At 36.6% G+C, this 27,665-nt stretch overlaps 1 protein-coding gene across 1 annotated transcript in view; it reads left to right on the top strand.

The window, feature by feature from the left end:
- Positions 1-27,303, top strand: part of CCDC34 (coiled-coil domain containing 34) — a 46,581-nt gene extending 19,278 nt beyond the window's left edge. The window contains exons 3-6 of the mRNA XM_024764692.1: positions 2,820-2,927; positions 22,845-23,003; positions 23,560-23,701; positions 25,122-27,303. Coding sequence (XP_024620460.1) covers positions 2,820-2,927; positions 22,845-23,003; positions 23,560-23,701; positions 25,122-25,336 — 624 coding nt within the window. The 3' untranslated portion in view covers positions 25,337-27,303. The remainder of the gene's footprint in view (positions 1-2,819; positions 2,928-22,844; positions 23,004-23,559; positions 23,702-25,121) is intronic.
- Positions 27,304-27,665: the final 362 nt, after the last annotated feature.

The following is a 27,665-nucleotide window of genomic DNA, read 5'->3' as shown; positions in this document are numbered from 1 at the left end:
TTCTTCCTTGAAATCTTGAAGGAAAATTTAAAGGTAATTGGGTCATTAAAAAGATCATCCCCCATCATAAATTTGATTCCAGCAACATTTAGATTTGTTTCAGATATCCCTGTAAGATTGAGTTAAAAATTATTTTAACTCATCAAAATTAGGCTTACAATTTTTTTTTACATTTGTAACTATGTTGAGGTGATAAAATGTGGTAAATATTGAACATTAGTATTGTGAAAAGCTACCATATTGGTTTTGTAGGGCATGTAAATTTTACTTAAATTTTTATTATTAAAAAAATTCTTTAGCAGACTACCTTAAATTCTCTATGGCCTTTGGCTAATTTTAATTTTTAATATTTGCTTTCACATTTTAGTATCGTCTATTCTAAATTATAAAAATTATCTAATTTGTGAATAATTCAGGTGCTTTTTTTTTTTTTTCCCACCATCATGCTTTGGCCTTTGAGTCATTCATCAGCCCTTAATGAAGGAATAGGGCAGGATATAGAGTTGGTGGAACTCAGATATTGAGTTTTTCTAATTGTTACCTTTAGTGGTGAAACTTTCTTTGAAAGTCAGCAAAAGCTATTGAAATTAAAAATGCATGTTTAGGATCCTCTTTGGATTTTGGTTTTCTATAATCAAGTGTTTACGCTGTGGGAAGATATATAATTCTGTTGAAATTCAGTGGTGTACCAGAAGATGACATAGGGGCCTTGTGAGAGAAGACTCCAGCTGTGTCTGGAAGAGGCTGGCCTTGGTGACAAAAAGATGGAGGCATTTAAGGTGGGAAATTCTACGGGGAGCCAGCCTTGGAAGGGAGGGTTGTTTCTCAGAATGTGATGTATATTCTGAGGTTGCAAATCACTTGAACAGACATCCTGAGATTAAAGCACTGTTTGGGTCAGTGGTAGCATTTTCTAGGTACTTTTGACCCTTCCTCCATCTTTAACTCTTATGTCAGCATTAACTAAAATTTGTGATCCATAAAATAGGAATACAATATCTGATGTTTTTTCTGACTTTTGAGTTTAATTACAGGAAGAATTTTAAAGGGTACATAAATGTAACCAGTCCTATCTTTAGTTGTATATTTAAACTTGACAATCAAATTTAGGACTATTTTGGAAAATGTGGTTGTCAAATCTATATCTAGTCTATCATGCACATGCACATATTCCCCCTTGTTTCGTGACACTAGTCCAGACTTTTGTCCCCTTCCAACTCGTACTGTGGCAACCTCCTAGTCAGTCTCCCTCATGATAGTTCTGATCCCTTCAAATGCAGTTTTCAACCTTTATCATTAAGAGTTTTAAATCATCCCTTTTGCCATGTATTCCTGCTTCATAGTGTTTAATTTACTCTGCCTGTCTCAAAAGACCTTTTTCCATCTAGTTAGTACCACAGTCTGACTTTCTAGTCACCTCCCCTCCCCGTTCTAGTCAAGCCATCTCCTCACGGTTCCTCTCATGGTGCTCGTTTTTTTTACTACCCTGAACCATACTCTTTCTCCTCTCATCTTCCCTTCCCTTTTCTGAGCTCTTATTCTACACAGTATCTCACAATGCAGCACTTCATTATTTTGTGTATACGGAATTAGATTACATCAGAGACTTCTGGAATTTCATCCCTGCATCTCAGTTCTTGCTATCTTTATAGTAAGTGCTCCATTTAAAAAAAAAAAAAAGTATTAAGTGAATAATCAAGGGATAGCAGCTGCAGAGGTAATGAAGAGTCCTTTTAAAACCAAAATGGATATTTTACTTTGGGGGGATGGGGGGAGTATAGTGTTTAAAAGTTGGAAGACTCTGAATGAGTGAGGGAAGCTATTTCCGATGCAGCAGAATTCTAGGATGAGAGATCACGGAAGACAGGTATCCTTAGACCAGTTGTTCTCAAGTATACAAGATATGTTCTTGGTGTCAAGTTTTATCTTCATTTCATTTAACACACTGGAATTGTCTGAGAGTTGAAAAATTGTCTTTCTCACTGCCACCCATGCTGAGGTAGGTAGGTCCTTGGGAAAGGGAGGCATGGGGATGAGGTCCAGTGGAAGACATATAAAAGTATCCAATTTCTGGTATCTAAGGAGAGAGAAGAATAACCAGTAATTATGGTAGTAGAGTCCTAGGAGTCTAGTTTGAACAGCATTCTCAACTAATGCAGTAATTTAACTGATGAGTGACAGAGTGGTGGCATTCAGCTTGTAGTTTTATTTGGCCATACTTTCCACATTCTTTCTCCTTGAGGAAATGCCCAAACGTGTAGATTCGAGTGACAGCAAGGCAGTTAAATAATCTAGGATATGAATGTGGTTTTGTTTTACACTCCAGCAGCTATAAAATCAGCAAAGAAAAATCTGGATCCTTTTTTTCCCTACATTTCTTCCTTGGTGTAACTCTGAATTAAAAGTTTAACTTAGGGATTATTTAATTCCTACCCTTTATCTTCATCAAGAATCTAGAAGCTTTTTATAACTGTAAAAAAGTTGCAATTTTCTTGAGCTTCTGCCAGTAGTGTACAGTGATGCCAAAATTTATGTGTGGGAAAGTTGATTTCAATGAGGGTAATTTAGCTGAAGTTTAGTCTAAGAAACTAGTGTTTTGCTGCCAAGCAATTATTTGCATTTCTAGAAAATGACTTACACTTTTTACCAATGCCTTCCTTTCATCATAGACTAGTTGCTTAAGTTATTGTCACTAATGGTATATTTTCTATAAAGGAAACTATATTCTTGTTTAATTTGGTTAACCTCAGACATTAAAAAAAAATGTGAGGTTGAGTACTTCTATAAAATGTTGCCTTTTGCTTGAATAAAATCCACAGGAATTAAATGAACAGCTAGAGAAAAAGAAAGAAGTGGAAAAACGTGAAAAGAGGAAGATAATTGCTGAAGAAAAGCACAAGGAATGGGTTCAGAAAAAGAATGAACAGGTAAGGAGAAAAAAGTGTGCACACATACTGATGGCTCCTTTGCAAAGCCTTCTTCCTGTTACTCCTTGTCATTACCTATGTTTTCTCATTTTCTCTTAGATTCTTTCTTCTCTAACCTGATTTTTTTTTTTTTTCTCCCCTCAGGGACATTTATCAAATCTTTTGCCCTTTGCTCTCTGCTTCTCTCCCTTCTCCCTCATGTGGCTTCCACTTGTATCTGACTGCAGGTAGTCATGAAGTTTGTATCTCCAGACCTGACTTCCCAGAGCCTTGGATTTTCATCTGTTAGGTTGGTAGGGACCTCTGGACCTGCAAATATAAAACAACCCATTTTTATCCATTCTCCTCTCATAGAACCATCATTCTTATTGTTTATTTCCCCATACTGAAATGTAAGCCCCATAAGGGCAGGGATTTCTGCCTCTTGTTCAGTTATCCAGCAGTTAGATCAGTACCTGATGCTTAAAAATGCCCCAAAATATGACTTCATCCTCTGTGTCCTTGCCAGACTAATCTTGCCAAAAAGTCAAGTGTCATCCCTCAGTTCAAAATATATCTCTCATGATTCCCCACTGTCCTCTGAATAACATTTGAACTGTTCTAGCCTGGCTGGTTAAATACCTTCTACTCTCTGCTCTCCAAGCCACATCTCCTTCCAACTGTGCTGCCCTTCATTCCATACTGTCAGCTTCTGACTGGCATCTTTGGGGAGCACACTCAGGATAAGCATGGCCCATCTTCTTGGAGTATTAGTGTTGCTGGAAAATTTTGAAAGGAAAAATGTTAGTTTTATGTTAAAGCAAGCACAGATATTTAATAGAGTAGAACATAAATTTTATATTATTTTTAAAATACACAGTAGATTTCAAAGAAATCTTGGGCTTTGGACTGTGTTCCCCCGCCCCTAGGAATATATGTTCATGAGAAGTTTTGAGAACACTTCTGTGTCTCATTTCCTTTTTTTTTAATATGGTATCTCTTCAGTATGGGATCTCATCATATTTTTCACCCTACCTTTCCTTTTATTATCCAACTCAAAGTATTTCCTACATGAATCATTTGCTGATCACATGCTGGAAATTCTTTTCTTCTCTGAGTCCTTGTTTAATTTATATCACTTTATACAAAATACAATGCAGTATATGATATACTTTGTTGCTAGTTGTATTTTTTTCTTTTTTTAATAAATTTATTTATTTTTATTTATTTTTGGCTGTGTTGGGTCTTCGTTGCTGCATGCAGGCTTTTCTTTAGTTGTGGCTCACAGGGGCTACTCTTTGTTGTGGTACACAGGCTTCTCATTGCAGTGGCTTCTCTTGTTGTGGAGCACAGGCTCTAGGCGTGCGGGCGTCAGTAGTTGCGGCTCACGGAATCTAGAGCGCATGCTCAGTAGTTGTGGCGCACGGGCTTAGTTGCTCCGTGGCATGTGGGATCTTCCCGGACCAGGGCTCAAACCCATGTCCCCTGCATTGGCAGGTGGATTCTCAACCACTGCACCACCAGGGAAGCCCCCCTTGTAATTTTAAGACTCTTAAGGATAGGAGCTTTTTGTTTTTTTTGTTTTTTTAAGTTATTTTTTATATTTTTATCCATTACAAGATCTAACTAACATAATGCTTTGTAATATAGTAAGCATTTGTTTTTGGAATAAATGAGTGAATGAATAAACGTATCATTTTCCTTTCAGTTTTAATACAGTCTTGTATTAGATCTCAATTTTGAAATGTAAAAAAATATCTTGTCTGTTGTCTGTTGTGATTTTTTTACACATTTAGAATGGTACTGCTTTTATTATTAATATCCAATTTTATGAATTCAAATGTTCGATTTAAGTTGTAAGACAAAAATTTTAAATTATTTCTAACTTTTGGGTCCTAACTATTATTGAATGCAGTGCCTAGTGGTATTAATAATAGTACCTAGTAAATAATTCCAGTAAATTGAAGATGACATAGCTTTCTTCATCCAAGTATTATAAGAAGGAAATTGGCTAGGCATGTGTATGTTATAACCATAAATATATTTGTTCTTTACTTCAGAAGTAAATTATTTTTTTTAAGTTTGCTACATCCCATAATACAAGAAAGAGTTCTTTGTGAATAAATGCCAAAATCAAAATAAGCCTGTGTAACTACAACCAAGCTTTGAGTGATACTTTTTTGAAATATATAGCTAGAAAATAAAAGTTTTGCATGTATTGAATAGTATGCTCTCTCCTCTAAAAGCTTCTCTTATCTTCTGACTCCATTAAGCTCATTTTACCATGCTAATCAAACATAGTTGCTGTTTGTCTAAGAATGTAGAGATGATATATTCTCTGTTTTAATTAGTGGCAGTAGATCTAATCCAATTATTTGAGAAAAATTGTTTCTTTCTTTTGAAGGGAAGTGGCTTGCCCTGACATAAATCACTAATTATCGAAAGCAAGATTCCATAAGGTTGAGAAGAGTTTAAAAATGAACCTTGAGAAATTTACTTATTCTGCAGAATTCCTGTGCATACTAAGGAATAATTGATCACTCTTGTTTTTTTTTTTTTTTTGCCTTAAGAACTATCAGATTTCTTATTTCAGTCTTGGTTATACTTACCTCTATTTGTAAAGACTGCTCTTCTGGTTCTTCTCTTCCTGTCTGGCATCTAGCTTTTTTCTCCTCTGTTTACATTTCATGGTGTGTGGTCCTCTGCTGCTTCCAGCTTCATTCACATTTTAGATATATCTGTGGCATTATTTTCTCTAAGTCATTTTCACTGTGTTCTATCAAAAAATCAGACAAAAAGAATTTATGTATCCATTAGCAAAGCTAATTTCTTATATTGTGCTATAAATTGTTAAATCCTTTTCAAATAAATGGCTTATCTCATCTGGTACTCTGACATTTGTGTTGCCATGCTAATTCATTTTTTAGATTTGTTTTTTTACAGTGTGTTACCACGTATCTTGCAAAAGGGCATTTGCCTTCATTGTTTGAGAATTAAAAATAAATTTATTTTTAAAGTTTTTTTAAACCATGGAACTGCTTTTTTAATGTAAAAAATTAATTCCAATCAGCAAAGTGTATGATTGATAACACTGTCATCAGTGCATCATTCATGCATTCAACACGTTTATTATGTGCCAGATACTATTGAAGGAAATAGAAATAGAAATTCAGAAACTTTGAGTAGTTAGTTGGTTTGTTAGTTTCCTTTAGTTTGAAGAAACAAAGGTTCTCTCAGGGCACCATCTTAAAAAAAAAAAAAAAAAATCATTATTCTCTGTGTGGTGCAGCACTGCAGTGCCAGAAAATCTGAAGCCACTTAGTGGCTGGCTACTCTCTCTCAGTACTTCTCTCTGAATGTCTGCTCTGGTCTCCTTTTGCTAACTAAAGGCATTCTATCCTCTCTTCTGTAGTTTAAATGCTGCAGAGGGCCTGTCTGTCTGATGTTTTAAAATCAACTTCATTGAGCAATAATTTACATACAATAAAACACACCTATTTTAAGTTTGATGAGGTTTGACAAGCTTATGTACCTGTGAAACCGGCATTACAGTCAAGGTAGAGAACATTTCCTATTCCTCCAGATAGTTCCCTTGTGCTCCCTTGCATTCAGCCCCTGCTTCCCACCAACTAACCCCAGCTCCAAGGAAGGATAAGTCTGCTTTCTGTTCCTGTAGATTAGATTTGCCTTTTCTAGTATTTCCTATAGGTAGAATCATTCAATATATATTCCTTTGTGTCAGCCTTCTTCTGTTTTTAAAAATTGCTGATATTTCAGGTATTAAGATTGTTCCTTTTTATTGCTGAGTGATATTCTATTCTATGGAATACCACAAATTGTCTAACCATTCACTAGTTGATGGATAATTGGATTGTTTCCAGTTTTGGGATATTATGAATAAAATTCTGTGACCACTTACGTACAAGTCTTTTTGTGGATACTTGTTTTCATTGCTCTTGGGTAAATGCCTAGGAACTGAATTGCTGGGTTGTATGGTAAGTGTGTGTTTAACTTTAAAAAATAGTTCGGCAATTTCTTATAAAGTGCTTGTGCCACTTCTACATTCCTACCACTATTGTCTGAAAGTTCCAAGTGCACCACATCCTTGCCAGATTCTCAGTCCTTTTAACGTTGTCATTCTATTAAGTGTGTAGTAGTTTATCATTGTTGTTTTAATTTCCATTTTCCTGAGATCTAATGGTATTTACCATCTTTTCATAAGCTTATTCTCTTTGTCTGCTAGGGCTGTCATGACAAAATATTGAATACCACAGATTGAGTGGCTTAAACAACAGAAATTTTCTTACAGTTCTGTAGGCTGACAGTCCAAAATGGTGTCTGCAAGGTTTGGTTTCTCTTGCAGCCTCTCTCTTTGGATTGCAGATGACTGCCTTCTCTCCATACCCTCACATGGCCTTTTCTGTGTACATGCCCATCCCTGATGTCTCCTCTTCCTCTTGTAAGGACACCAGTCCTTTTGGATTAGGCCCTCACCTTTATGAACTTGATTACCTCTTTAAAATTCCTATCTCAAAACACAGTTACAGACTGGGGGATCAAGATGGTGGAGGAGTAGGACAGGGAGCTCACCTACTACCACAAAAACATTCAAAACACATCTGCAAGTGGAACGATTCACATAGAATATCTACTGAACACCAGCAGAAGATCTCAAACTTCTGAAAGGACAAGAAAACCTCCAAGTAACTGGGTAGGACAAAAGGAAATAGAAAGGAATGGGGATGGGCCTGCACCGCAGGGAGGAGGCTGTGAAGGAGAAAAGGTTCCCGCACCCTGGGAGTCCCTTCACTGGTGGGGGATCAGCCTGGATGGAGGCGGAGCTTCGGAGCCTAGGAGGAGAGCACAGCAACCAGTTTGCAGAAGGCAAAATGGAGAGTAACCTGCACAGAAGGTCGGCACCACCACCTTGCGTTCTCCAGCCTGAGATGCTCCTCTGTTGGTGCGGGTGGGGACTGGGTGCTGAAGCTCAGGCCTCAGAGGTCAGACCCAGGGAAAGGACCAGGGTTGGTTGTTCAGAGACAGTCTGCAGAGGCTAGCTTGTGGCAACTGAGGGTGTACTCAGAAGAAGCTGGCGCCTGCCAGAAAAGCAAGGTGCCACTATTAGGGGCACATGAGAAGAGGGACAGGACCACCATAAGAGCTTCTTCCCCTGTAAGTGCTCCCAGGCAACAGGACACTGCCTACAGAAGCTCTGGGTGTGGGCTCAAGTCACCACTGCAATCATGGGCTCCATAGGCAGGCACAGGCCACCACTAAGAGATCCACAGGAAGTTGCCAAGCGCTGCCCACACTGTCCGGGGAGTGCACAAGGGCTGCTGCACCTGCACACCCCATGTCAAGGGGATAACAGCCAGCCCAGGCTGAGGAAAGAGACAGCAAGCATCCAAACTAAAAGCAGCCCCTTGATTCTGGAAAAGATGGTGGAGTAGAAGGCCTTGAGCTCACCTCCTCTCATGAAAATACCATAATCACAACAAACTGCTGAACAACTATCAAAGAAGACTGGAACGTACCAAAAAAGATAGTTTACATTCAAAGACAAAGAAGAAGCCACAATGAGAGATGGTAGGAGGACACTTTCACAACATAATCAAATCCCATACCCGCCAGGTGGGCGACCCACAGACTGGAAAATAATTATATCACAGAGGTTCTCCCACAAGAGTGAAAGTCCTGAGCCCCACTTCAGGCTCCCCAGGCTGAGGGTCTGGCATCAAGAGGAGGAATCCCAGAGCAATTGGCTTTGAAGACCAGTGGGGCTTGAGTGCAGGAGCTCCATAGGACTGGGGGAAACAGAGACTCCACTCTTGGAGGGCACACACAAGGCTTCATGTACACTGGGACCCAGCACAAAGAAGTAATTCCATAGGAGCTTAGGCTGGACCTACCTATGAGTCTTGGAGGGTCTCCTGGGGAAGTTGAGATTGGCTCTGGATCACTATGGGGGTGGGGAGGCAAGGACACTGGTGGCAGAGGCCCCAGAGAACATTGATTGGCTTGAGCTCTCCCAGAGGTTGCCATTTTGGCATCAAGACCTGGCCCTACCCAGCAGCCTAGAGGCTCCAGTGCGTGAATGCCTTAGGCCAAACAACCAGCAAGATAGGAACACAGCCCCACCCATCAGCAGACAGGCTGCCTAAAGCCATACTGAGCTTACAGCCACCTCTAAACACACCCTTTGACATGATCTGCCCACCAGAGGGACAAGACCCAGCTCCACACACCAGTGGGTAGGGACCAGTCCCACCAGGAAGCCTGCACAAGCCTCAGGACCAAACTCACCTACCAGAGGGCAGACACCAGAAGCAAGAGCTATGATCCTGCAGCCAGTGGAAAGAAGACCACAAACACAGAAAGCTAGACAAAATGAGATGGCAGAGAAATACGTTCCAGACGAAGGAACAAGATAAAAACCCACAAGAACAACTGAATCAAGTGGAGATAGGCAAACTACCTGAAAAAGAATTTAGAGTAATGATAGTAAAGATGATCCAAAATTTCTGAAAAGAATGGAGGCACAGATTGAGAAGATACAAATGATGTTTAACAAAGAGAAGATCTAAAGAATAAACAGATGAACAGTACAATAACTGGAATGAAAAATACACTAGAAGGAAGCAATAGCACAAGAATTGAGGCAGAAGAATGAATAAGTGAGCTGGAAGACAGAATGTTGGAAATCACTGCTGCAGAACAGAATGAAGAAAAAAGAATGAAAAGAAATGAGGACAGTCTTGGAGACCTCTGTGACAACATTAAATGCACCAATATTAGCACTGTAGGGGTCCCAGAAGGAGAAGAGAGAAAGAGCCTGAGAAAATATTTGATGAGATTATAGCTGAAAACGTCCTTAACGTTAGAAAGGAAACACTCAAGTCCGGGAAGCGCAGAGAGTCCCATACAAGATGAGACACATACTAATCAAACTGACGAAAATTAAATACAAACAATTAAAAACAACAGGGAAGAGAAACAAATAACATACAAGGGAATCCCCATAAGGTATCTGCTGATTTTTCAGCAGAAAATCTGCAGGCCAGAAGGGAGTGGATGATATATTTAAAGTGACGAAAGGGACAAACCTACTACCAAGAGTACTCTACCCAGCAGACTCGCATTCAAATTTGACGGAGAAATCAAAAGCTTTATGGACAAACAAAACCTAAGAGAATTCAGCACCACCAAACCAGCTTTGAAACAAGTGCTAAAGGAATTTCTCTAGGCAGAAGAGACCACAACTAGAATCAAGAAAATTATGAATGGGAAAGCTCACCAGTTAAGACAAACATAAAGCAAAGGTAGGAAATCATCCACGCACAAATATGATAGTAAAACCAGCAGTCGTGAGAAGAGAGTACAAATGCAGGATATTGATAATGCATTGGAAATTAAGAGACCAGCAAGTTAAAACAGTCTTGTACATATATAGACTGCTAGGTCAAAACCTTTTGGGAACCACAAACCAAAATTCTACAGTAGATACACACACGAAAAAGAAGAAGCAACCCAATCACAACGCTAAAAGATAGACATCAAATCACAAGAGAAGGGCTTCCCTGGTGGCGCAGTGGTTGGGAGTCCACCTGCCGATGCAGGGTACATGGGTTCGTGCCCTGGTCCGGGAGGATCCCACATGCCGGGGAGCGGCTGGGCCCTTGGGTCATGGCCGCTGAGCCTGCACGTCCAGAGCCTGTGCTCCGTGGTGGGAGAGGCCACGGTAGTGAGAGGCCCGTGTATCGCAAAGGGGGAAAAAAAATCACAAGAGAAGAGGAAGAGAAGAAAAAAGGCCTACAAAAACAAATCCTAGTTAACAAAATGGCAGTAAGAACAGACATATCAATAGTTACCTTAAATGTAAATAGATTAAATGCTCCAACCAAAAGACACAGACAGGCTGAATGTATACAAAAACAAGACCCATATATATGCTGTCTACAAGAGACCCGCTTTAGCCCTAGGGACACATACAGAGGGAATGTGAGGGGACAGAAAAAGGTATCCCATGCAAATGGAAATCAAAAGAAAGCTGGAGTAGCAAAACTCACATCACACAAAATAGACTTTAAAATAAAGACTGTTACAAGAGACAAAGAAGGACACTACATAACAATCATGGGGATCAATCCACGAAGATATAGCAATTACAAATATATGTGCACCCAACATAGGAGCACCTCAATACACAAGGCAAATGCTAACAGCCATAAAAAAAGAAATTGACACTAACACAATAATAGTGCGGGACTTTAACACCCCAGTCCCATCACTGGACAGACAGATCATCCAGACAGAAAATCAACAAGGAAACACAGGTCTTGAATGACATACTAGACCCTGTGGACTTAATTGGTATTTATTACAACATTCCTTTGATTGTTCTCAAGTGCATATGGAACATTCTCCAGGATAGATCACATCTTGGGCCACAAATCAACCCTCAGTAAATTTAAGAAAATTGAAATCATATCAAGAATATTTTCTTACCACAACACTATGAGATTAGAAATCAATTACAGGAAATAAAAACCATAACAAACACATGGAGGCTAAATAATATGTTACAAAACAACCATGGATCACTGAAGAAATCAAAGAGGAAATTTAAAAATACCTAGAGACAAATGACAATGAAAACACGATGATCCAAAACCTATGGGGTGCAGCAAAAGCAGTTCTACAAGGGAAGTTCATAGCAATACAGTCTTAACTCAGGAAACAAGAAAATCTCAAAAAAACAACCTAACCTTACATGTAAAGGAACTAGAGAAAGAAGAACAAACAAAACCCAAAGTTAGTAGAAGGAAAGAAATCATAAAGATCAGAGCAGAAATAAATGAAATAGAGATGAAGAAAACAGTAGTAAAGATCAATGAAAGTAAAAGCTGATTCTTTGAGAAGATAAACAAAATTGATAAACCGTTAGCCAGATTCATCAAGAAAAATGAGGACTCAAATCAATAAAATTAGAAATGAAAATGAGAAGTTAAAACTGACACCACAGAAATACAAAGGACCATAAGAGACTACTACAAAAAACTATATGCCAATAAAATGGACAACCTGGAAAAATAGACTAATTCTTAGAAAGGTACAAGCTTCCAAGACTGAACCAGGAAGAAACAGAAGATATGAATAGACCTATCACAAGTAGTGAAATTGAAACTGATTAAAAAGTTTCCAACTAACAAAAATGCAGGACCAGATAGCTTCACAGGCGAATTCTATCAAACACATAGAAAAGAGTTAACACCTATCCTTCTGAAACTATTCCAAAAATTGCAGAGGAAGGAACACTCCCAAACTTTCTATGTGGCCACCATGACCCTGATACCAAAACCAGACAAAGATACCACAAAAAGAGAAAATTACCGGCCAGTATCACTGATGAACCTAGACGGAAAAATCCTCAACGAAATACTAGCAACCTGAATCCATAATACACCATGATCAAGTGGGATTTATCCCAGGGATGCAAGGATTCTACAATATCCACAAATCAATCAGTGTTATACACCATGTTAACAAACTGAAGACTAAAAACCATATGATCATCTCAATAGATGCAGAAAAAACTTTTGACAAAATTCAACACCCATTTATGATAAAAATTCTCCAGAAGTAGGCATAAAGGGAACTTACCTCTACATAGTAAAGGCCTTATATGACAAGTCCACAGCTAACATTCTCAACAGTAAAGAGCTGAAAGCATTCTCTCTGAGATAGGAACAAGACAAGGATGTCCACTGTCACCACTTTTATTCAGCATAGTTTTGGAAGTCCTAGCCACAGCAATCAGAAGAAAAAGAAATAAGAGTAATGCAAATTGAAAAAGAAGTAAAACTGTCACTGTTTGCAGCAACATGATATTATACATAGAAAAGATGCTACCAGACAACTACTAGAGCTCATCAGTGAATTCAGTAAATGTACAGGATGCAAAATTAATACACCAAAATCTTGCATTCCTATACACTAACAACTAAAGATCAAAAAGAGAAATCAAGGAAACAATCCCATTTACCATCACATCAAAAAGAATAAAATACATAGGAATAAACCTATCTGAGGAGACAAAAGACCTGTATTCTGAAAACTATAAGACGTGATGAAGGAAATCAAAGGTGACACAAAGATGACGTGGAAAGGTATTGTTTTGGATTGGAAGAATCAATATTGTCAAAATGACTATGCTACCCAAGGCAACTACAGACTCAGTGGAGTCCCTGTCAAATTACCAATGACATTTTTCACAGAAGTAGAACAAAGATTTTTAAAATTTATATGGAAGCACAAAAGACTCTGAATAGTGAAAGCAATTCACAGAAAGAAAAACGGAGCTGGAGGAATCAGGTTACCTGACTTCAGACTATACTGTAAAGCTACAGTAATCAAAACAGTATGGTACTTGCACAAAAACAGAAATACAGATCAATGGAACAGGAGAGAGAAAACCCAGAAATAAACCCACCTACCTATGGTCAATTAATCTATGACAAAACAGGCAAGAATATACAAAGGAGAAAAGACAGTCTCTTCAAAAAGTGGTGCTGAGAAAACTGGATAGCTACATGTAAAAGAATGAAATTAGACATTTCATAAACACTATACATAAAAATAAACTCAAAATGGATCAAAGACCTAGATGGAATGCTACACACTATAAAACTCTTAGAGGAAAGCATAGGCACAATACTCCTTGATGTAAATCGCAGCAAGATATTTTTTGATACACCTCCTAGACTAATGAAAATAAAAACAAATATAAGCAAATATGACCTAATGAAACTTAAAAGCTTCTACACAGCAAAGGAAAGTGTAAACAAAATAAAAAGACAACCCACAGAATGGGCGAAAATATTTGCAAACGAAGCAACTGAAACGGGATTAATCTCCAAAATATACAAATAACTCATGCAGCTCTATATCAAATAAACAACCCAATCAAAAAGTAGGTAGAAGGCAGACTCTGGGAGGGCTCACACCAAGGAGTACTTGCCAGAACTTCTGCTTCCAGTGTCCTTGTCCCCACAGTGAGCCACAGCCACACCATGCCTCTGCAGGAGACCCTTCAACACTAGCAGGTATTGTAAGATTCAGGCTGCTAATGTTGGCATATGTGCATTTAGCCTTAAAGAGATTAAGTTGAGAAGCAAGAAGAACTACAATCCTGCAGCCTGTGGAACAAAAACCACATTCACAGAAACAAAGTCAAGATGAAAAGGCAGAGGGCTATGTACCAGATGAAGGAACAAGATAAAACCTCAGAAAAACAACTAAATGAAGTGAAGATAGGCAACCTTCCAGAAAAAGAATTCAGAATAATAATAGTGAAGATGATCCAGGACCTCAGAAAAAGAATGGAGGCAAAGATCAAGAAGATGCAAGAAATGTTTAACAAAGACCTAAAAGAATTACAGAACAAACAAACAGAGATGAACAATACAATAACGGAAATGAAAACTACACTAGAAGGAATCAATAGCAGAATAACTGAGGCAGAAGAACGGATAAGTGACCTAGAAGACAAAATGGTGGAATTAACTGCTGTGGAACAGAATAAAGAAAAAAGAATGAAAAGAAATGAAGACAGCCTAAGAGACCTCTGGGACAACATTAAACGCAGCAACATTCGCATAATAGGGGTCCCAGAAGAAGTGAGAAAGGACCAGAGAAAATATTTGAGGAGATTATATTCGAAAACTTCCCTAACATGGGAAAGGAAATAGCCACCCAAGTCCAGGAAGCACAGTGAGTCCCATACAGGATAAACCCAAGGAGAAACACACCAAGACACATAGTAATCAAATTGGCCAAAATTAAAGACAAAGAAAAATTATTGAAAGCAGCAAGGGAAAAATGACAAATAACATACAAGGGAACTCCCATGAGGTTAACAGCTGATTTCTCAGGAGAAACTCTACAAGCCAGAAGGGAGTAGCATGATATACTTAAAGTGATGAAAGGGAAGAACCTACAACTAAGATTACTCTACCTGGCAAGGATCTCATTCAGATTCAATGGAGAAATCAAAAGCTTTACAGACAAGCAAAAGCTAAGAGAATTCAGCACCACCAAACCAGTTCTACAACAAATGCTAAAGGAAATTCTCTAAGTGGGAAACAGAAGAAAAGGACCTACAAAAACAAACCCAAAACAATATAAGAAAATGTTCATGGAACATACCTATCAATAATTACCTTAATCGTGAATGGATTAAGTGCTCCAAGCAAAAGACACAGGCTTGCCAAATGGATACAAAACCAAGACCCATATATAAGCTGTCTAAAAGAGACCCACTTCAGACCTAGGGACACATATAGACTGAAAGTGAGGGGTTGGAAAAAGATATTCCATGCAAATGGAAATCAAAAGAAAGCTGGAATAGCAGTACTCATATCAGATAAAATATACTTTAAAATAAAGAATCTTACAAGAGACAACAAAGGACACTACGTAATGATCAAGGGATCAACCCAAGAAGAAGATATAACAGTTATAAATATATATGCACAAAACATAGGAGCACCTCAATACATAAGGCAACTGCTAACTGCTATAAAAAAGGAAATCGACAGTAACACAATAATAGTGGGGGACTTTAACACCTAACTTACACCAATGGACAGATCATCCAGAATGAAAATAAATAAGGAAACAGAAGCTTTAAATGACACAGTAGACCAGATAGATTTAGTTGATATTTATAGGACATTCCATCCAAAAACAGCAGATTACACTTTCTTCTCAAGTACGCATGGAACATTCTCCAGGATAGATCACATCTTGGGTCACAAATCAAGCCTCAGTAAATTTAAGAAAATTGAAACCATATCAAGCATCTTTTCTGACCACAAGACTATGAGATTAGAAATGAATCACAGGGGGAAAACACGTAAAAAACACAAACACATGGAGGCTAAACAATACGTTACTAAATAACCAAGAGATCACTGAAGAAATGAAACAAGAAATAAAAAAATACCTAGAGACAAATGACAATGAAAACACGATGATCCAAAACCTAAGGGATGCAGCAAAGGCAGTTCTAAGAGGGAAGTTTACAGCTCTACAAGCCTACCTCAAGAACAAGAAAAATCTCAAACAATACAACCTTACACCTAAAGGAACTAGAGAAAGAAGAACAAACAAGATGCAAAGTGAGCAGAATGAAAGATATCATAAAGATCAGAGCAGAAATAAATGAAATAGAAACAAAGAAAACAATAGCAAAGATCAATAAAAATAAAAGCTGGTTCTTTGAGAAGATAAACAAAATTGATAAACCATTAGCCAGACTTGTCAAGAAAAAGAGGGAGAGGACTCAAATCAATAAAATTAGAAATGAAAAAGGAGAAGTTACAACAGACACTGCAGAAAAACAAAGCATCCTAAGAGACTACTACAAGCAACTCTATGCCAATAAAATAGACATCTGGAAGAAATGGACAAATTCTTAGAAAGGTATAACCTTCCAAGACTGAACCAGGAAGTAATAGAAAATATGAACAGACCAATCACAAGTATTGAAATTGAAACGGTGATTAAAAATCTTCCAACAAACAAAAGTCCAGGACCAGATGGCTTCCCAGGTGAATTCTTTGAAACATTTAGAGAAGAGCTAGCCCCCATCCTTCTCAAACTCTTCCAAAAAATTTCAGAGGAAGGAACACTCCCAAACTCATTCTATGAGGCCATCATCACCCTGATTCCAAAACCAGATAAAGATACTACAAAAAAGAAAGTTATAGACCAATATCACTGATGAATATAGATGCAAAAATCTTAAACAACAAACTAGCAAACAGAATCCAACAACACATTAAAAGGATCATACATCATGATCAAGTGGGATTTATCCCAGGGATGCAGGGATTCTTCAATGTACACATATCAATCAGTGTGATACAGCATATTAACAAATTGAAGAATAAAAACCATATGATCATCTCAATAGATGCAGAAAAAGCTTTTGACAAAATTCAACACCTATTTATGATAAAAACTCTCCAGAAAGTGGGCATAGAGGGAACCTACCTCAACATAATAAAGGCCATATACGACAAACCCACAGCAAACATCATTCTCAATGGTGAAAAATTGAAAGAATTTCCTCTAAGATCAGGAACAAGACAAGGATGTCCACTCTCACCACTGTTATTCAACATAGTTTTGGAAGTCCTAGCCACGGCAATCAGAGAAGAAAATGAAATAAAAAGAATACAAATTGGAAGTGTAGAAGTAAAACTGTCACTGTTTGCAGATGCCATGATACTATACATAGAGAATCCTAAAGATGCCACCAGAAAACTACTAGAGCTAATCAATGAATTTGGTAAAGTTGCAGGATACAAAGTTAATGCATAGAAATCTCTTGCATTCCTATACACTAATGATGAAAAATCTGAAAGAGAAAGTAAGGAAACACTCCCATTTACCATTGCAACAAAAAGAATAAAATACCTAGGAATAAACCTACCTAGGGAGACCGAAGACCTGTATGCAGAAAAGTATAAGACGCTGATGAAAGAAATTAAAGATGATACCAACAGATGGAGAGATATACTATGTTCTTGGATTGAAAGAATCAATATTGTGAAAATGACTATACTACCCAAAGCAATCTACAGATGCAATGCAATCCCTATCAAATTAGCGATGGCATTTTTTAAGGAACTAGAACAAAAAATCTTAAAATTTGTATGGAGACACAAAAGACCCCGAATAGCCAAAGCAGTCTTGAGGGGAAGAAAATGGAACTGGAGGAATCAGGCTCCCTGACTTCAGACTATACTACAAAGGTACAGTAATGAAGACAATATGGTACTGGCACAAAAACAGAAACATAGATCAATGGAACAAGATAGAAAGCCCAGAGATAAACCCATGCACCTGTGGTCAACCAATCTATGACAAAGGAGGCAAGGATATACAATGGAGAAAAGACAGTCTCTTCAATAAGTGGTGCTGTGAAAACTGGACAGCTACATGTAAAAGAATGAAATTAGAACACTCCCTAACACCAAACACAAAAATAAACTCAAAATGGATTAGTGACCTAAATGTAAGACTGGACACTATAACACTTAGAGGAAAATGTAGGAAGAACACTCTGACATAAATCACAGCAAGATCTTTTTTGATCCACCTCCTAGAGTAATGGAAATAAACACAAAAATAAACAAATGGGACCTAATGAAACCTCAAAGCTTTTGCACAGCAAAGGAAACCATAAACAAGAAGAAAAGACAACCCTCAGAATGGGAGAAAATATTTGCAAACAAATCAACAGACAAAGGATCAATCTCCAAAATATATAAACAGCTCATGCAGCTCAATATTAAAGAAACAAACCACCCAGTCCAAAAATGGGCAGACCTAGATAGACATTTCTCCAAAGAAGGCATACAGATGGTCAAGAAGCACATGAAAAGCTGCTCAACATCACTAATTATTAGAGAAATTCAAATCAAAACTACAATGAGGTATCACCTCACAGTGGTTAGAATGGGCATCATCAAAGTGTCTACAAACAAGAAATGCTGGAGAGGGTGTGGAGAAAAGGAAACTGTCTTGCACTGTTGGTGGGAATGTAAATTGATACAGCCACTATAGAGAACATTATGGAGGTTCCTTAAAAAACTAAAAATAGAATTACCATATGATCCAGCAATCCCACTACTGGGCATATACCCAGAGAAAACCATAATTCAAAAAGACACATGCACCCCAATGTTCTTTACAGCACTATTTACAATAGCCAGGTCATGGAAGCAACCTAAATGCCCATCAACAGACAAATGGATAAAGAAGATGTGGTACATAAATACAATGGAATATTACTGAGCCATAAAAAGGAATGAAATTGGGTCATTTGTTGAGACATGGATGGATCTAGAGACTGTCATACAGAGTGAAGTAAGTCAGAAAGACAGAAACAAATATCGTATATTAACGCATGTATGTGGAACCTAGAAAAATGGTATAGATGAACTGGTTTGCAGGGCAGAAGTTGAAACACAGATGTAGAGAATAAACTTATGGACACCAAGGGTGTAAAGCTGCGGGAGTGTGGGTATGGTGGTATGATGAATTGGACGATTGGGATTGCAATGTATATGCTGATGTGTATAAAATTGATGACTAATAAGAACCTACTGTATAAAAAAGTAAATAAAATAAAATTTTTTGAAAACGTAGGCAGATCTAAGTAAACATTTCTCCCAAAAAGACATACAGATGGCCAAAAAGCACATGGAAAGATGCTCAACAAAACCAATTACCATAGAAAGGCAAATCAAAACTACAATGAGGTATCACCTAACACTGGTCAGAATGGCCATCATCAAAACGTCTACAAAGCATAAATGCTGGAGAGGGTGTGGATAAAAAGGAACTCTCCTACATTGTTGGTGGGAATGTAAATTGGTAAAACCAGTATGGAGAACATTATAGAGGTTCCTTGAAAAACTAAAACTAGAACTACCATATTATTCAGCAATCCCACTCCTAGGCATATATTTGGAGGAAACCATAATTCAGAAAGATAGGTGTACCCCAGTGTTCATTGCAGCACTGTTTACAGTAGACAAGACATGGAAGCAATCTAGTGTCCATTGACAGCAGAATAAAGAAGAGTTGGTACATACTTACAATGGAATATTACTCAGCCATAAAAAAAGAACAAAATGCCATTTGCAGCAACATGGATGGACCAAAAGATTATCATACTTAGGGAAGTAAGTCAGAGAAAGAGAAATATCATATGATGTCATTCATATGTGGTATCAAGTTTTTAAAAAATGATACAAATGAACTTATTTACAAAGCAGAAACAGACTTACACATATTGAAAACAAAGTTATGGTTACCAAAGGTGAAACATGGGGGGGTGGGGTGATAAATCAGGAGCCTCGTGATTAACATACGCACACTACTGTATACAACAAGGACCTACTGTATAGCACAGGGAACTCTCTATTCAATGTTCTGTGATAACCTATATGAGAAAAGAATCTGAAAAGTAATGAATGTGTCTGTATAACTGAATCACTTTGCTGTACACCTGAAACTAAACACAACATTGTAAACCACCTATACTCCAATTTAAAAAGAAAAAAAGTTACATTGAGGATTAGGGCTTCAATATATGAATTTTGGTGGGACAGAATTCAATCCATAGCACTATTGACCATTTCTGCATCTCGTTTTTTGTTTGTTTAGTGTTTAAGTTTTTCCCATTTTGTGTGTCTTAATAGTAAGTTGTAAGAATTCTTATATTCCTTTAAGTCCTGTAACATGTATTATAAATATTTCCTCCTTTTAATTTTTTTTATATGTTTAAAGAGCAGAAATTTTAAATTTTGGTTAAGTCCCATATTTCTGTTTTTTCTTTTATAGTCTGTGGGGTTTGTGTTCTATTAAAGAAACGTTTGCCTATGCCACGGTTACAAAATATTCTCCATTGTTTTCTTCTAGAAGTTTTATAACTTCAGCTTTTACCTCAGCATTCTGAGTTAATTTTAATGTTGGCATGTGATAAGGGTCAAGGTTCATTTTTTTGGAATATGGATATACAGTTGTTCCAACACTGTGTTGAAAGATAATATTTTCCCTACTCAGTTACCCTGACATTTTTATTTCAAATCTATTGACCAAATATGTCTGGGTCTATTTCTGGACTGTATTCTGTTCAATTGATCCATATCCTATGCCAGTACTACACTATCTGCTTACTATAGCTTTATATAGTAATTCTTGAATTTAAAATGCTTCTAATCAAATAGTGTAAGTCTTCCATCGTTTTTCTTCTATTTCAGAATTGTTTTAGCTGCTCTGCACCCTTTCCGTTTAGAATTAGCTTATCAATTTCCCTAATCATGCTTGCTTGAATAGTGCCTGATACTATTGGGATTGCATTAAATATATAGATCATTCAGGAGAAAATTGCTGTCTTAATAATATCAAATTATAAATCTGTAAACATGATTTTTTTTCTATTTATTTAAGCCATATTTATCTGTTTTTTTCTTCTTTTTTTTTGTTTTCAATGTACAGGGGCATTATACGTCTTTTTAAAATGTATCCCTATGTATTTCATGTTTCTGATGAGAACAGTTATCTTGACTTATTCCTAATATTATCTTGTAATTTTCATATTTGGTTTGGACTTTAGAGAAATAGTGGGCTCCTAAAATGAGCTTGGAAGTGTTCCCTTTTTCTGTTTTTTAAAACAATTTGTGTAGTAATTGGTACTGTTGCTTCCTTAGACGTGTGATAGACTCTACCAGTGAAGCAACTGGAGGCTAGAGTTTTCTTTGTGGGAAAGTTTTAAATTCTGAATTGTTTTTACAAGTAGAGGCTCATTCAGTTACTCTATTTCTTCTTGAATCGGTTTTGGAAAGTGACGTATTTTTAAGGAATTTTGACATCTTATTTAAATTGAATTTATTGGCAAAAAATTGTTTTCAGCGTTCTCTCATATGTATATAAGAGATATGTAGTGATCTGTCATTTACCATCTGTGCGACCTTGGGCAGATTACTTAACTTCTTTGTGGAATTTAACCCAATAGTTAAATTCCAGCATTATTTCAATGGATATTGAGTTCTCAGCAAGAAAGGATTTCCTTTTGCATCTATTGGCAGACCAACAATAAGGAAATATAGCAACTTGGGGAATGACAGGGGCTTTAATTTTTTTATTCTTTGGCCTCTCCTTGAGGCTTGTGGGATCTTAGTTCCCTGAGGAGGGATTGAACCTGTGCCCTCAGCAGTTAAAGCACAAAGTCCTAACCATTGGACCACCAGGGAATTCCCGTGCTTTGATTTTTAAGACCCACCTTTCCTGCACAGCACTGGACATATGTTGTACGTAACTGATGTTCGTTACTTGGGTCTTATTTGAATTGCTTGTATTAAAGTATTCTACAAGATGCTTTTAAGGGAAGAATTTCTTGGCTCATATTTCTTTGCTCGATGAAGGGTGATGTATGTGGCATTTGTATTGCATATACTTCATGTTTGCAGATTATTTTCTAAACCTTTGATAAAGAGAGCTAGCCATGTCATTGGTTATTTAGAATTTAGCTGTGTTGGTAGATTATCTTTTGAGTGAGAAAAGGAAGAAACATTGACTTATAGTCTGTGTCAAGTTTTTTCTTCAAGGGGCTAGATAAAATTTTAGGCTTTGTGGACCATGCAATCTCTGTTGCAACTATTTAACTTCGCTGTTGTGGTGCAAAAGCAGCATAGGCAATAAATATGTAAATAAATGTGTGGCCACATTTCAGTAAAACTTTGTTTACAAATACAGGTGGTTGATGGACCATATTTGGCCTGCAGGCCATAGTTTGCCAATCCTTGGTCTGTGTAAGGTTTATAAGAATTACATAGCCAGAGATTTGTCTGTATGTGCCCTTATAGCAGTACTTAATGGGCCAAAATTTGTGCTCTGTAACTCTTTGATGGTGAAAATTTATCCAAGTATTTGTACTGGCAAATTGTCTGGGGAATGTGTACACATGTGGCTCCTATTTTAGAGTGGGGGTAAACATCCATCAAAAAACACTAAGATTCAGGACAGTCTAATAGGTCATAATTTCTGTCCACTAATTTACTCAGCAAATCTTTATAGAACACCTACTATTTACTTAACACTGTTCCAGGCTCTGAGTGTACTTTGTCAAGCAAGACCTTTGTTATGGCCATCATGAAACGTATACTCAAGCTGGTAGACTAAAATTGATCAGGTAAGTGCAGGTATGTTATATATTTTCATAAGCCACACTGTGTCAACCACTATTTTACCACCTATTTTAAGAAATAACTGAAGTTTAGAGAATTGCTGCATATAACACTTCTCCCTTGTATGAGGATGATTACAGATATTCCAATTAAAATTCCTTCATTTTTATTTAAGAAAAGAAAAGAAAGGGAACAAAAAATTAATAAAGAAAAGGAGGAAAAAGCAGCAAAGGAGCTGGAGAAAGAACATTTACAAGAAAAAGCAAAAGAAAAATATGAAGAATGGTTAAAGAAAAAAAATGCTGAAGAATGTGAGAAGAAGAAGAAAGAAAAGGTATTTTCACTAAAGTGATCAGTTAGAATACATGACTTTTGTGTTTACATGTGCCAGCTATATTGTATAAAGAGTTTCTAATAGAAAATTGGCACTATCTTATCATAATATAAATACATGTAGCTACCCCTACTTATTATACTATAATTAAGCTTCAGAAATGAATATGCATTTGTGGTTTTCTTAGGTTGAGAAGTATTAATAAGCCTATTGATATTTCTGCAGTCAGGTTCAAACTTTTTATTGTTTATGCTTTTAAATATTATTCAGTGCACTTTTATGGAAAGTTTTATTACATTATTATAAATTACTATTCTATTTTAAAACAGCAAATTGCTTTTTTCTTCTTAGGTTTAATGTCATTGTTTAGAGGCAGCCACCTTCATATCACATCCCTGATCATGTTAAATTTTGCTCTCTATAGAATTATGATTCAGTATTTCTGATCAGAAAGCCATTGGGATGGGGAGCTACTGGGGAAAAGAGTCAGTAGAATTTGAATAGAATTTTTAGTTACAGAATATCCCAGGAGATTCTTTGGTCTTGTCATTTTAAGGAAAAAGAAAAACAACGGCAGGCTGAATTACAGGAAAAAAAGGAAATAGCAGAAAAAAAGTTTAAGGAATGGTTGGAAAATGCAAAAAATAAACCTCGTCCAGCTGCAAAGAGCTATGGTTATGCCAATGGAAAACTCACAGGTTGGTTTTTATGTTATGTGGGTTACATAAATATGGCTTGCAGGAGTGAATACTATATATTATGTTTCCTTTTGACAGAAATAGAAATGTGTAAAAATCTTTTTTCTTTCAAATTACTATTTTCTGGAAGATTATAACATACTGTATTCCTGTGGAGATACTACAAATTTGTTGTCATTCTCTAAAACCAGATACATTTTAAAGGCAATAGTGGTAAAACTGCAAAGTAATGATTTCTAAGGTTAAGAAACAAGTAAAATTTTCTTACATTCCTTGGATTTTAAAGCCTTAATCAGGATATATTGAAGGGGTCATTTTCTTCCCCTTTTCTAACCCTCTCTGAGGCAAAGCTTCCAGTGTCTTTGGCACATTCTTTTTGCAGGGTGGAATACTAGACAGCACATGAACCAGACACAGACCTGGTTGGCCTTTAGGCTTGGTCTGATTATAAATGGCAATGCATGTTTTTCTTTGTACTTCATGTTGGAAGCTCATGCCTTGCTGACAGCTGCCTTCACTTGTTTAAGTGATTTATTATTAAAAATACTCCCATTCTGTTTTGTTCACACAATAGGACATATTCCAGACTTTGTTTTGACCATCGTGGTGAAGTGTGTGTTGACATATCTATGCAGTCAAAGTGGGTTGCCAATGTCTGAATGACACATTCCTGCTGTCAGGATTTAGGCCTCTCCTGCATGTCACAGAGGTCATCCATTACAGCTACCGAGCAGGGCCTGCTCTGTTTTTTTGTTCTCTTGTTTGAAATAAGAGTAATAAGCAGTGGTTTTAACCAAATGATTGGATAGTAAAGTTAAAACTTAGGTGGAATATACATATTGACTAGAAGTTAATTGGTGAAATAATGGATTATTTTTTTTTGCATTTAAATAAGTTTTATTCTAATAAATATCTTTGCAAATGCTCTACTGCTCTTAATTATCAAAATTACAGTGATATTATGAAATCTGATTAAGTGACAGTGATTTAGAATTTAAGTGGTTCTAAACAAGAATCTTGATTCACTTTAGCTACATATGCAACATACATTTTTTCTGCAAACTTTAGTGTCCGACTAGGGGAAACATGTACACAATCAGAGGTTTCCCCGACTGAGTTAAAATGAAGATTTTGTTCAATTTAAGGGTTCTAAAATTAATTTCTTAGGAGAACTTTTATGAGTTTCTATATATATAGATTTGAACATTAATGTTCTTTGAATGCTTAGATTTATATTTTAATTTTTACTTCAATACTGTGTTTGAAAATATTTGAGAGTTCAAGTTTTAAATGAGTCAAATTGGTTTATCAATGATATTTTTGCCCTTTTAACATTTTTCTATGAACTTTAAAATATGTAGTTTCTTTGATCTCAAAAAGTTTTCTTCTTGTTTTGTTCTGATTTTTTTCATAATTTTAGGTTTTTACAGTGGAAATTCTTATCCAGAGCCAGCCTTTTATAACCCAATTCCATGGAAACCAGTTCCTGTGCCTCCTCCCAAAGGAGCAAAGGATCTATCAGGAAAGAAGACTAAACGGCCTGTGATAAGCCAACCAAACAGGTCATCTTCTCTGGTAATGCATAAATCCAGAAGCAATCTTTGTCTTGGAACTCTGTGCAGAATACAAAGATAGTAGATGTGGGAAATTACATGCTTTTACCTGGAGCTATTTAAGATCAGAAATTGTTTTTTTTACTGCTCAATTAGTTGCTCAACATTTGATGTATTATTGATAAGTTCAAACTCTTGCATTTGTATACAGAGTCCTTAGAGTTAATTGAGGAAGATATTTTATACATTTTCATTTTTATAAATGCTTCAAGGTTGATCTTGGCATATTGTTTTGCAGGATAAGTGACTGAATCTAACAATTGTGTTTGTATTTAGCTTGTATTAAAACTACCCTCTAATACCAGTAAAAGCAACAATTTTTCATGTGTTCTTTCATACTATATGTTGTGTGTTTATGTTTATGAACAATGTAAGATTAAGTCGTTCAAACAAGCATTTCTAAACTGCATGCTCAAGATGATTCTTAGAAGAATCTAAATGGATTAGAATCCCAGAATAATCAAAAACAGTCTTTGTTGATGGCTTTTGTATTTTTTCCCTGTGTAAATATTTGTAAATCGCTAACTGAAGTCATGTTTGGTAACAGAGAAATGAAGTTTGGGTTTTGAAAGGAAAATTTAAAAACACTGTTTTGGACTCAGTCTTAGATTGGTATGTAGTAATCTTGAGACACTAATATTTTGCTATACTTTGCTATACTTTGTACAAATAGTTATAATTAGTTACGTTGTTAATTTTAAAATTAGAAATATCAATGCATTATTTTTTAATGTTAAATGTTGAGTGATATTTTACTGAAGTTGAAATCAAAAATCTTAATAAATACACGTTAAGGATAGTATATCAACAGATTACTAAAGTAGCACTCAACGCTTTTTATTAAGTTTTAAAAGTCTGTATCTTTTCTTAGTGGGCTATCAAGAAATGAAAATCTGTTGGGGCAATATAAAGTTCAGTAAATTCATTTAAAAGTGATTCCTATTTAGACTGTATTTCATGTTTCTGCTAGGTTAGTCAGTTGTCAAGTTTCTAGTGATTAACCTGCAATGGTGTTGATCAACTGCAGGAAACAGCAATGGGATCTTTGAAGAATATTCATATTGTCAGAAATCTAGAAAAACTCTTTTTTTTTTCCTGCTCATGGGGGTCTGTGAGCCCCATAAGGACTGAGCACTCAATTCAGGCATCTTCATTTGGTTTTATTTTATTTTTTCACTTCTAAGCAGAGAACAGTTTGGGAGGAGTCAGAGTTTGTTGGGTCAAAATATTGGTGAGATTTTGTGGCCTGACCATCCTTCTTGGAACCTGTTAGATGTGGCGAAACTTAACAGGTGATCATTCTACACGAGCAAATTCTATGTAGAGAGAATGTAGAATTTGCCAGGGTAGCAATAAACTTGTGTGTAAAAAACAGCATATATAGGCTTGTGTTCCTGGGCGTTTTAGATATAGTTGTTATATCTAGAAAATCTTCAGTTTTACACAGATTAAGTCATTTAGGCAACTTTTAGCTATAACCATAATCCTAATAAAACTTTTCATTCAATCAGTAATTAATTAGTTTGACCAATGTTAGTTGAACATTTGCTCTGTGAGAAATGTTTTGCATATTGATTTAGGAATTTGAATGATATATTTCTTTAATTCAGTAAACATTTACAGCCTAGCCAGGAAAACATAGAATAAATGCTGTAATACATTATACTTAAAATCATGCTCAGAGTTCATCTGAGAACATAGATAAGAGATAGCTCAGCCTGAGAAGGGATTAAGAAAGGTTACAAAGAGGAGGAGACATTTGAGTTGGTGAAAGATAAGCAGGAATTTTCTAGATGGTTATGAGGCTGACCTTAACCATCATGAACATGTGGTGAGAAGTAGCTGGGAGAGAAGCAGGGGTTGGAGTAAAAAGGTTCTGTATACTGCAGAATTTGGACTTGATCCTGTGGGCTCGAGATACCCTGTTTTACTACCCCAATGGTGCATTTTTTTTTTTTTTTATGAGAGAGGAGCTAAGGAAAAGCTGAAAACCAAATCCTGTTCTTTTAATCTCTTTTTTTTTTTTTTTTTTTTAGATGTTGGGGGTAAGAGTTTATTAATTAATTAATGTATTTTTGCTGTGTTGGGTCTTCATTTCTGTGCGAGGGCTTTCTCTAGTTGTGGCAAGCGGGGGCCACTCTTCATCGCGGTGCACGGGCCTCTCACTGTCGTGGCCTCTCTTGTTGCGGAGCACAGGCTCCAGACGCGCAGGCTCAGTAGTTGTGGCTCACGGGCCTAGCTGCTCCGCAGCATGTGGGATCCTCCCAGACCAGGGCTCGAACCCGCCAATGGTGCATTTTTTAAAAGATTTTGACCACCAAACATTTATTACTAAAATTCCATTTTTGTTC

The sequence above is a fragment of the Neophocaena asiaeorientalis genome, unplaced genomic scaffold (genome assembly GCF_003031525.2).
Source record: "Neophocaena asiaeorientalis asiaeorientalis breed wild unplaced genomic scaffold, Neophocaena_asiaeorientalis_V1.1 scaffold230, whole genome shotgun sequence".
In the NCBI taxonomy this organism is placed as follows: Eukaryota; Metazoa; Chordata; class Mammalia; order Artiodactyla; family Phocoenidae; genus Neophocaena; species Neophocaena asiaeorientalis.
Note: the sequence above shows the minus strand (reverse complement) of the source record. Positions and strands in the feature narration are given on the sequence as shown.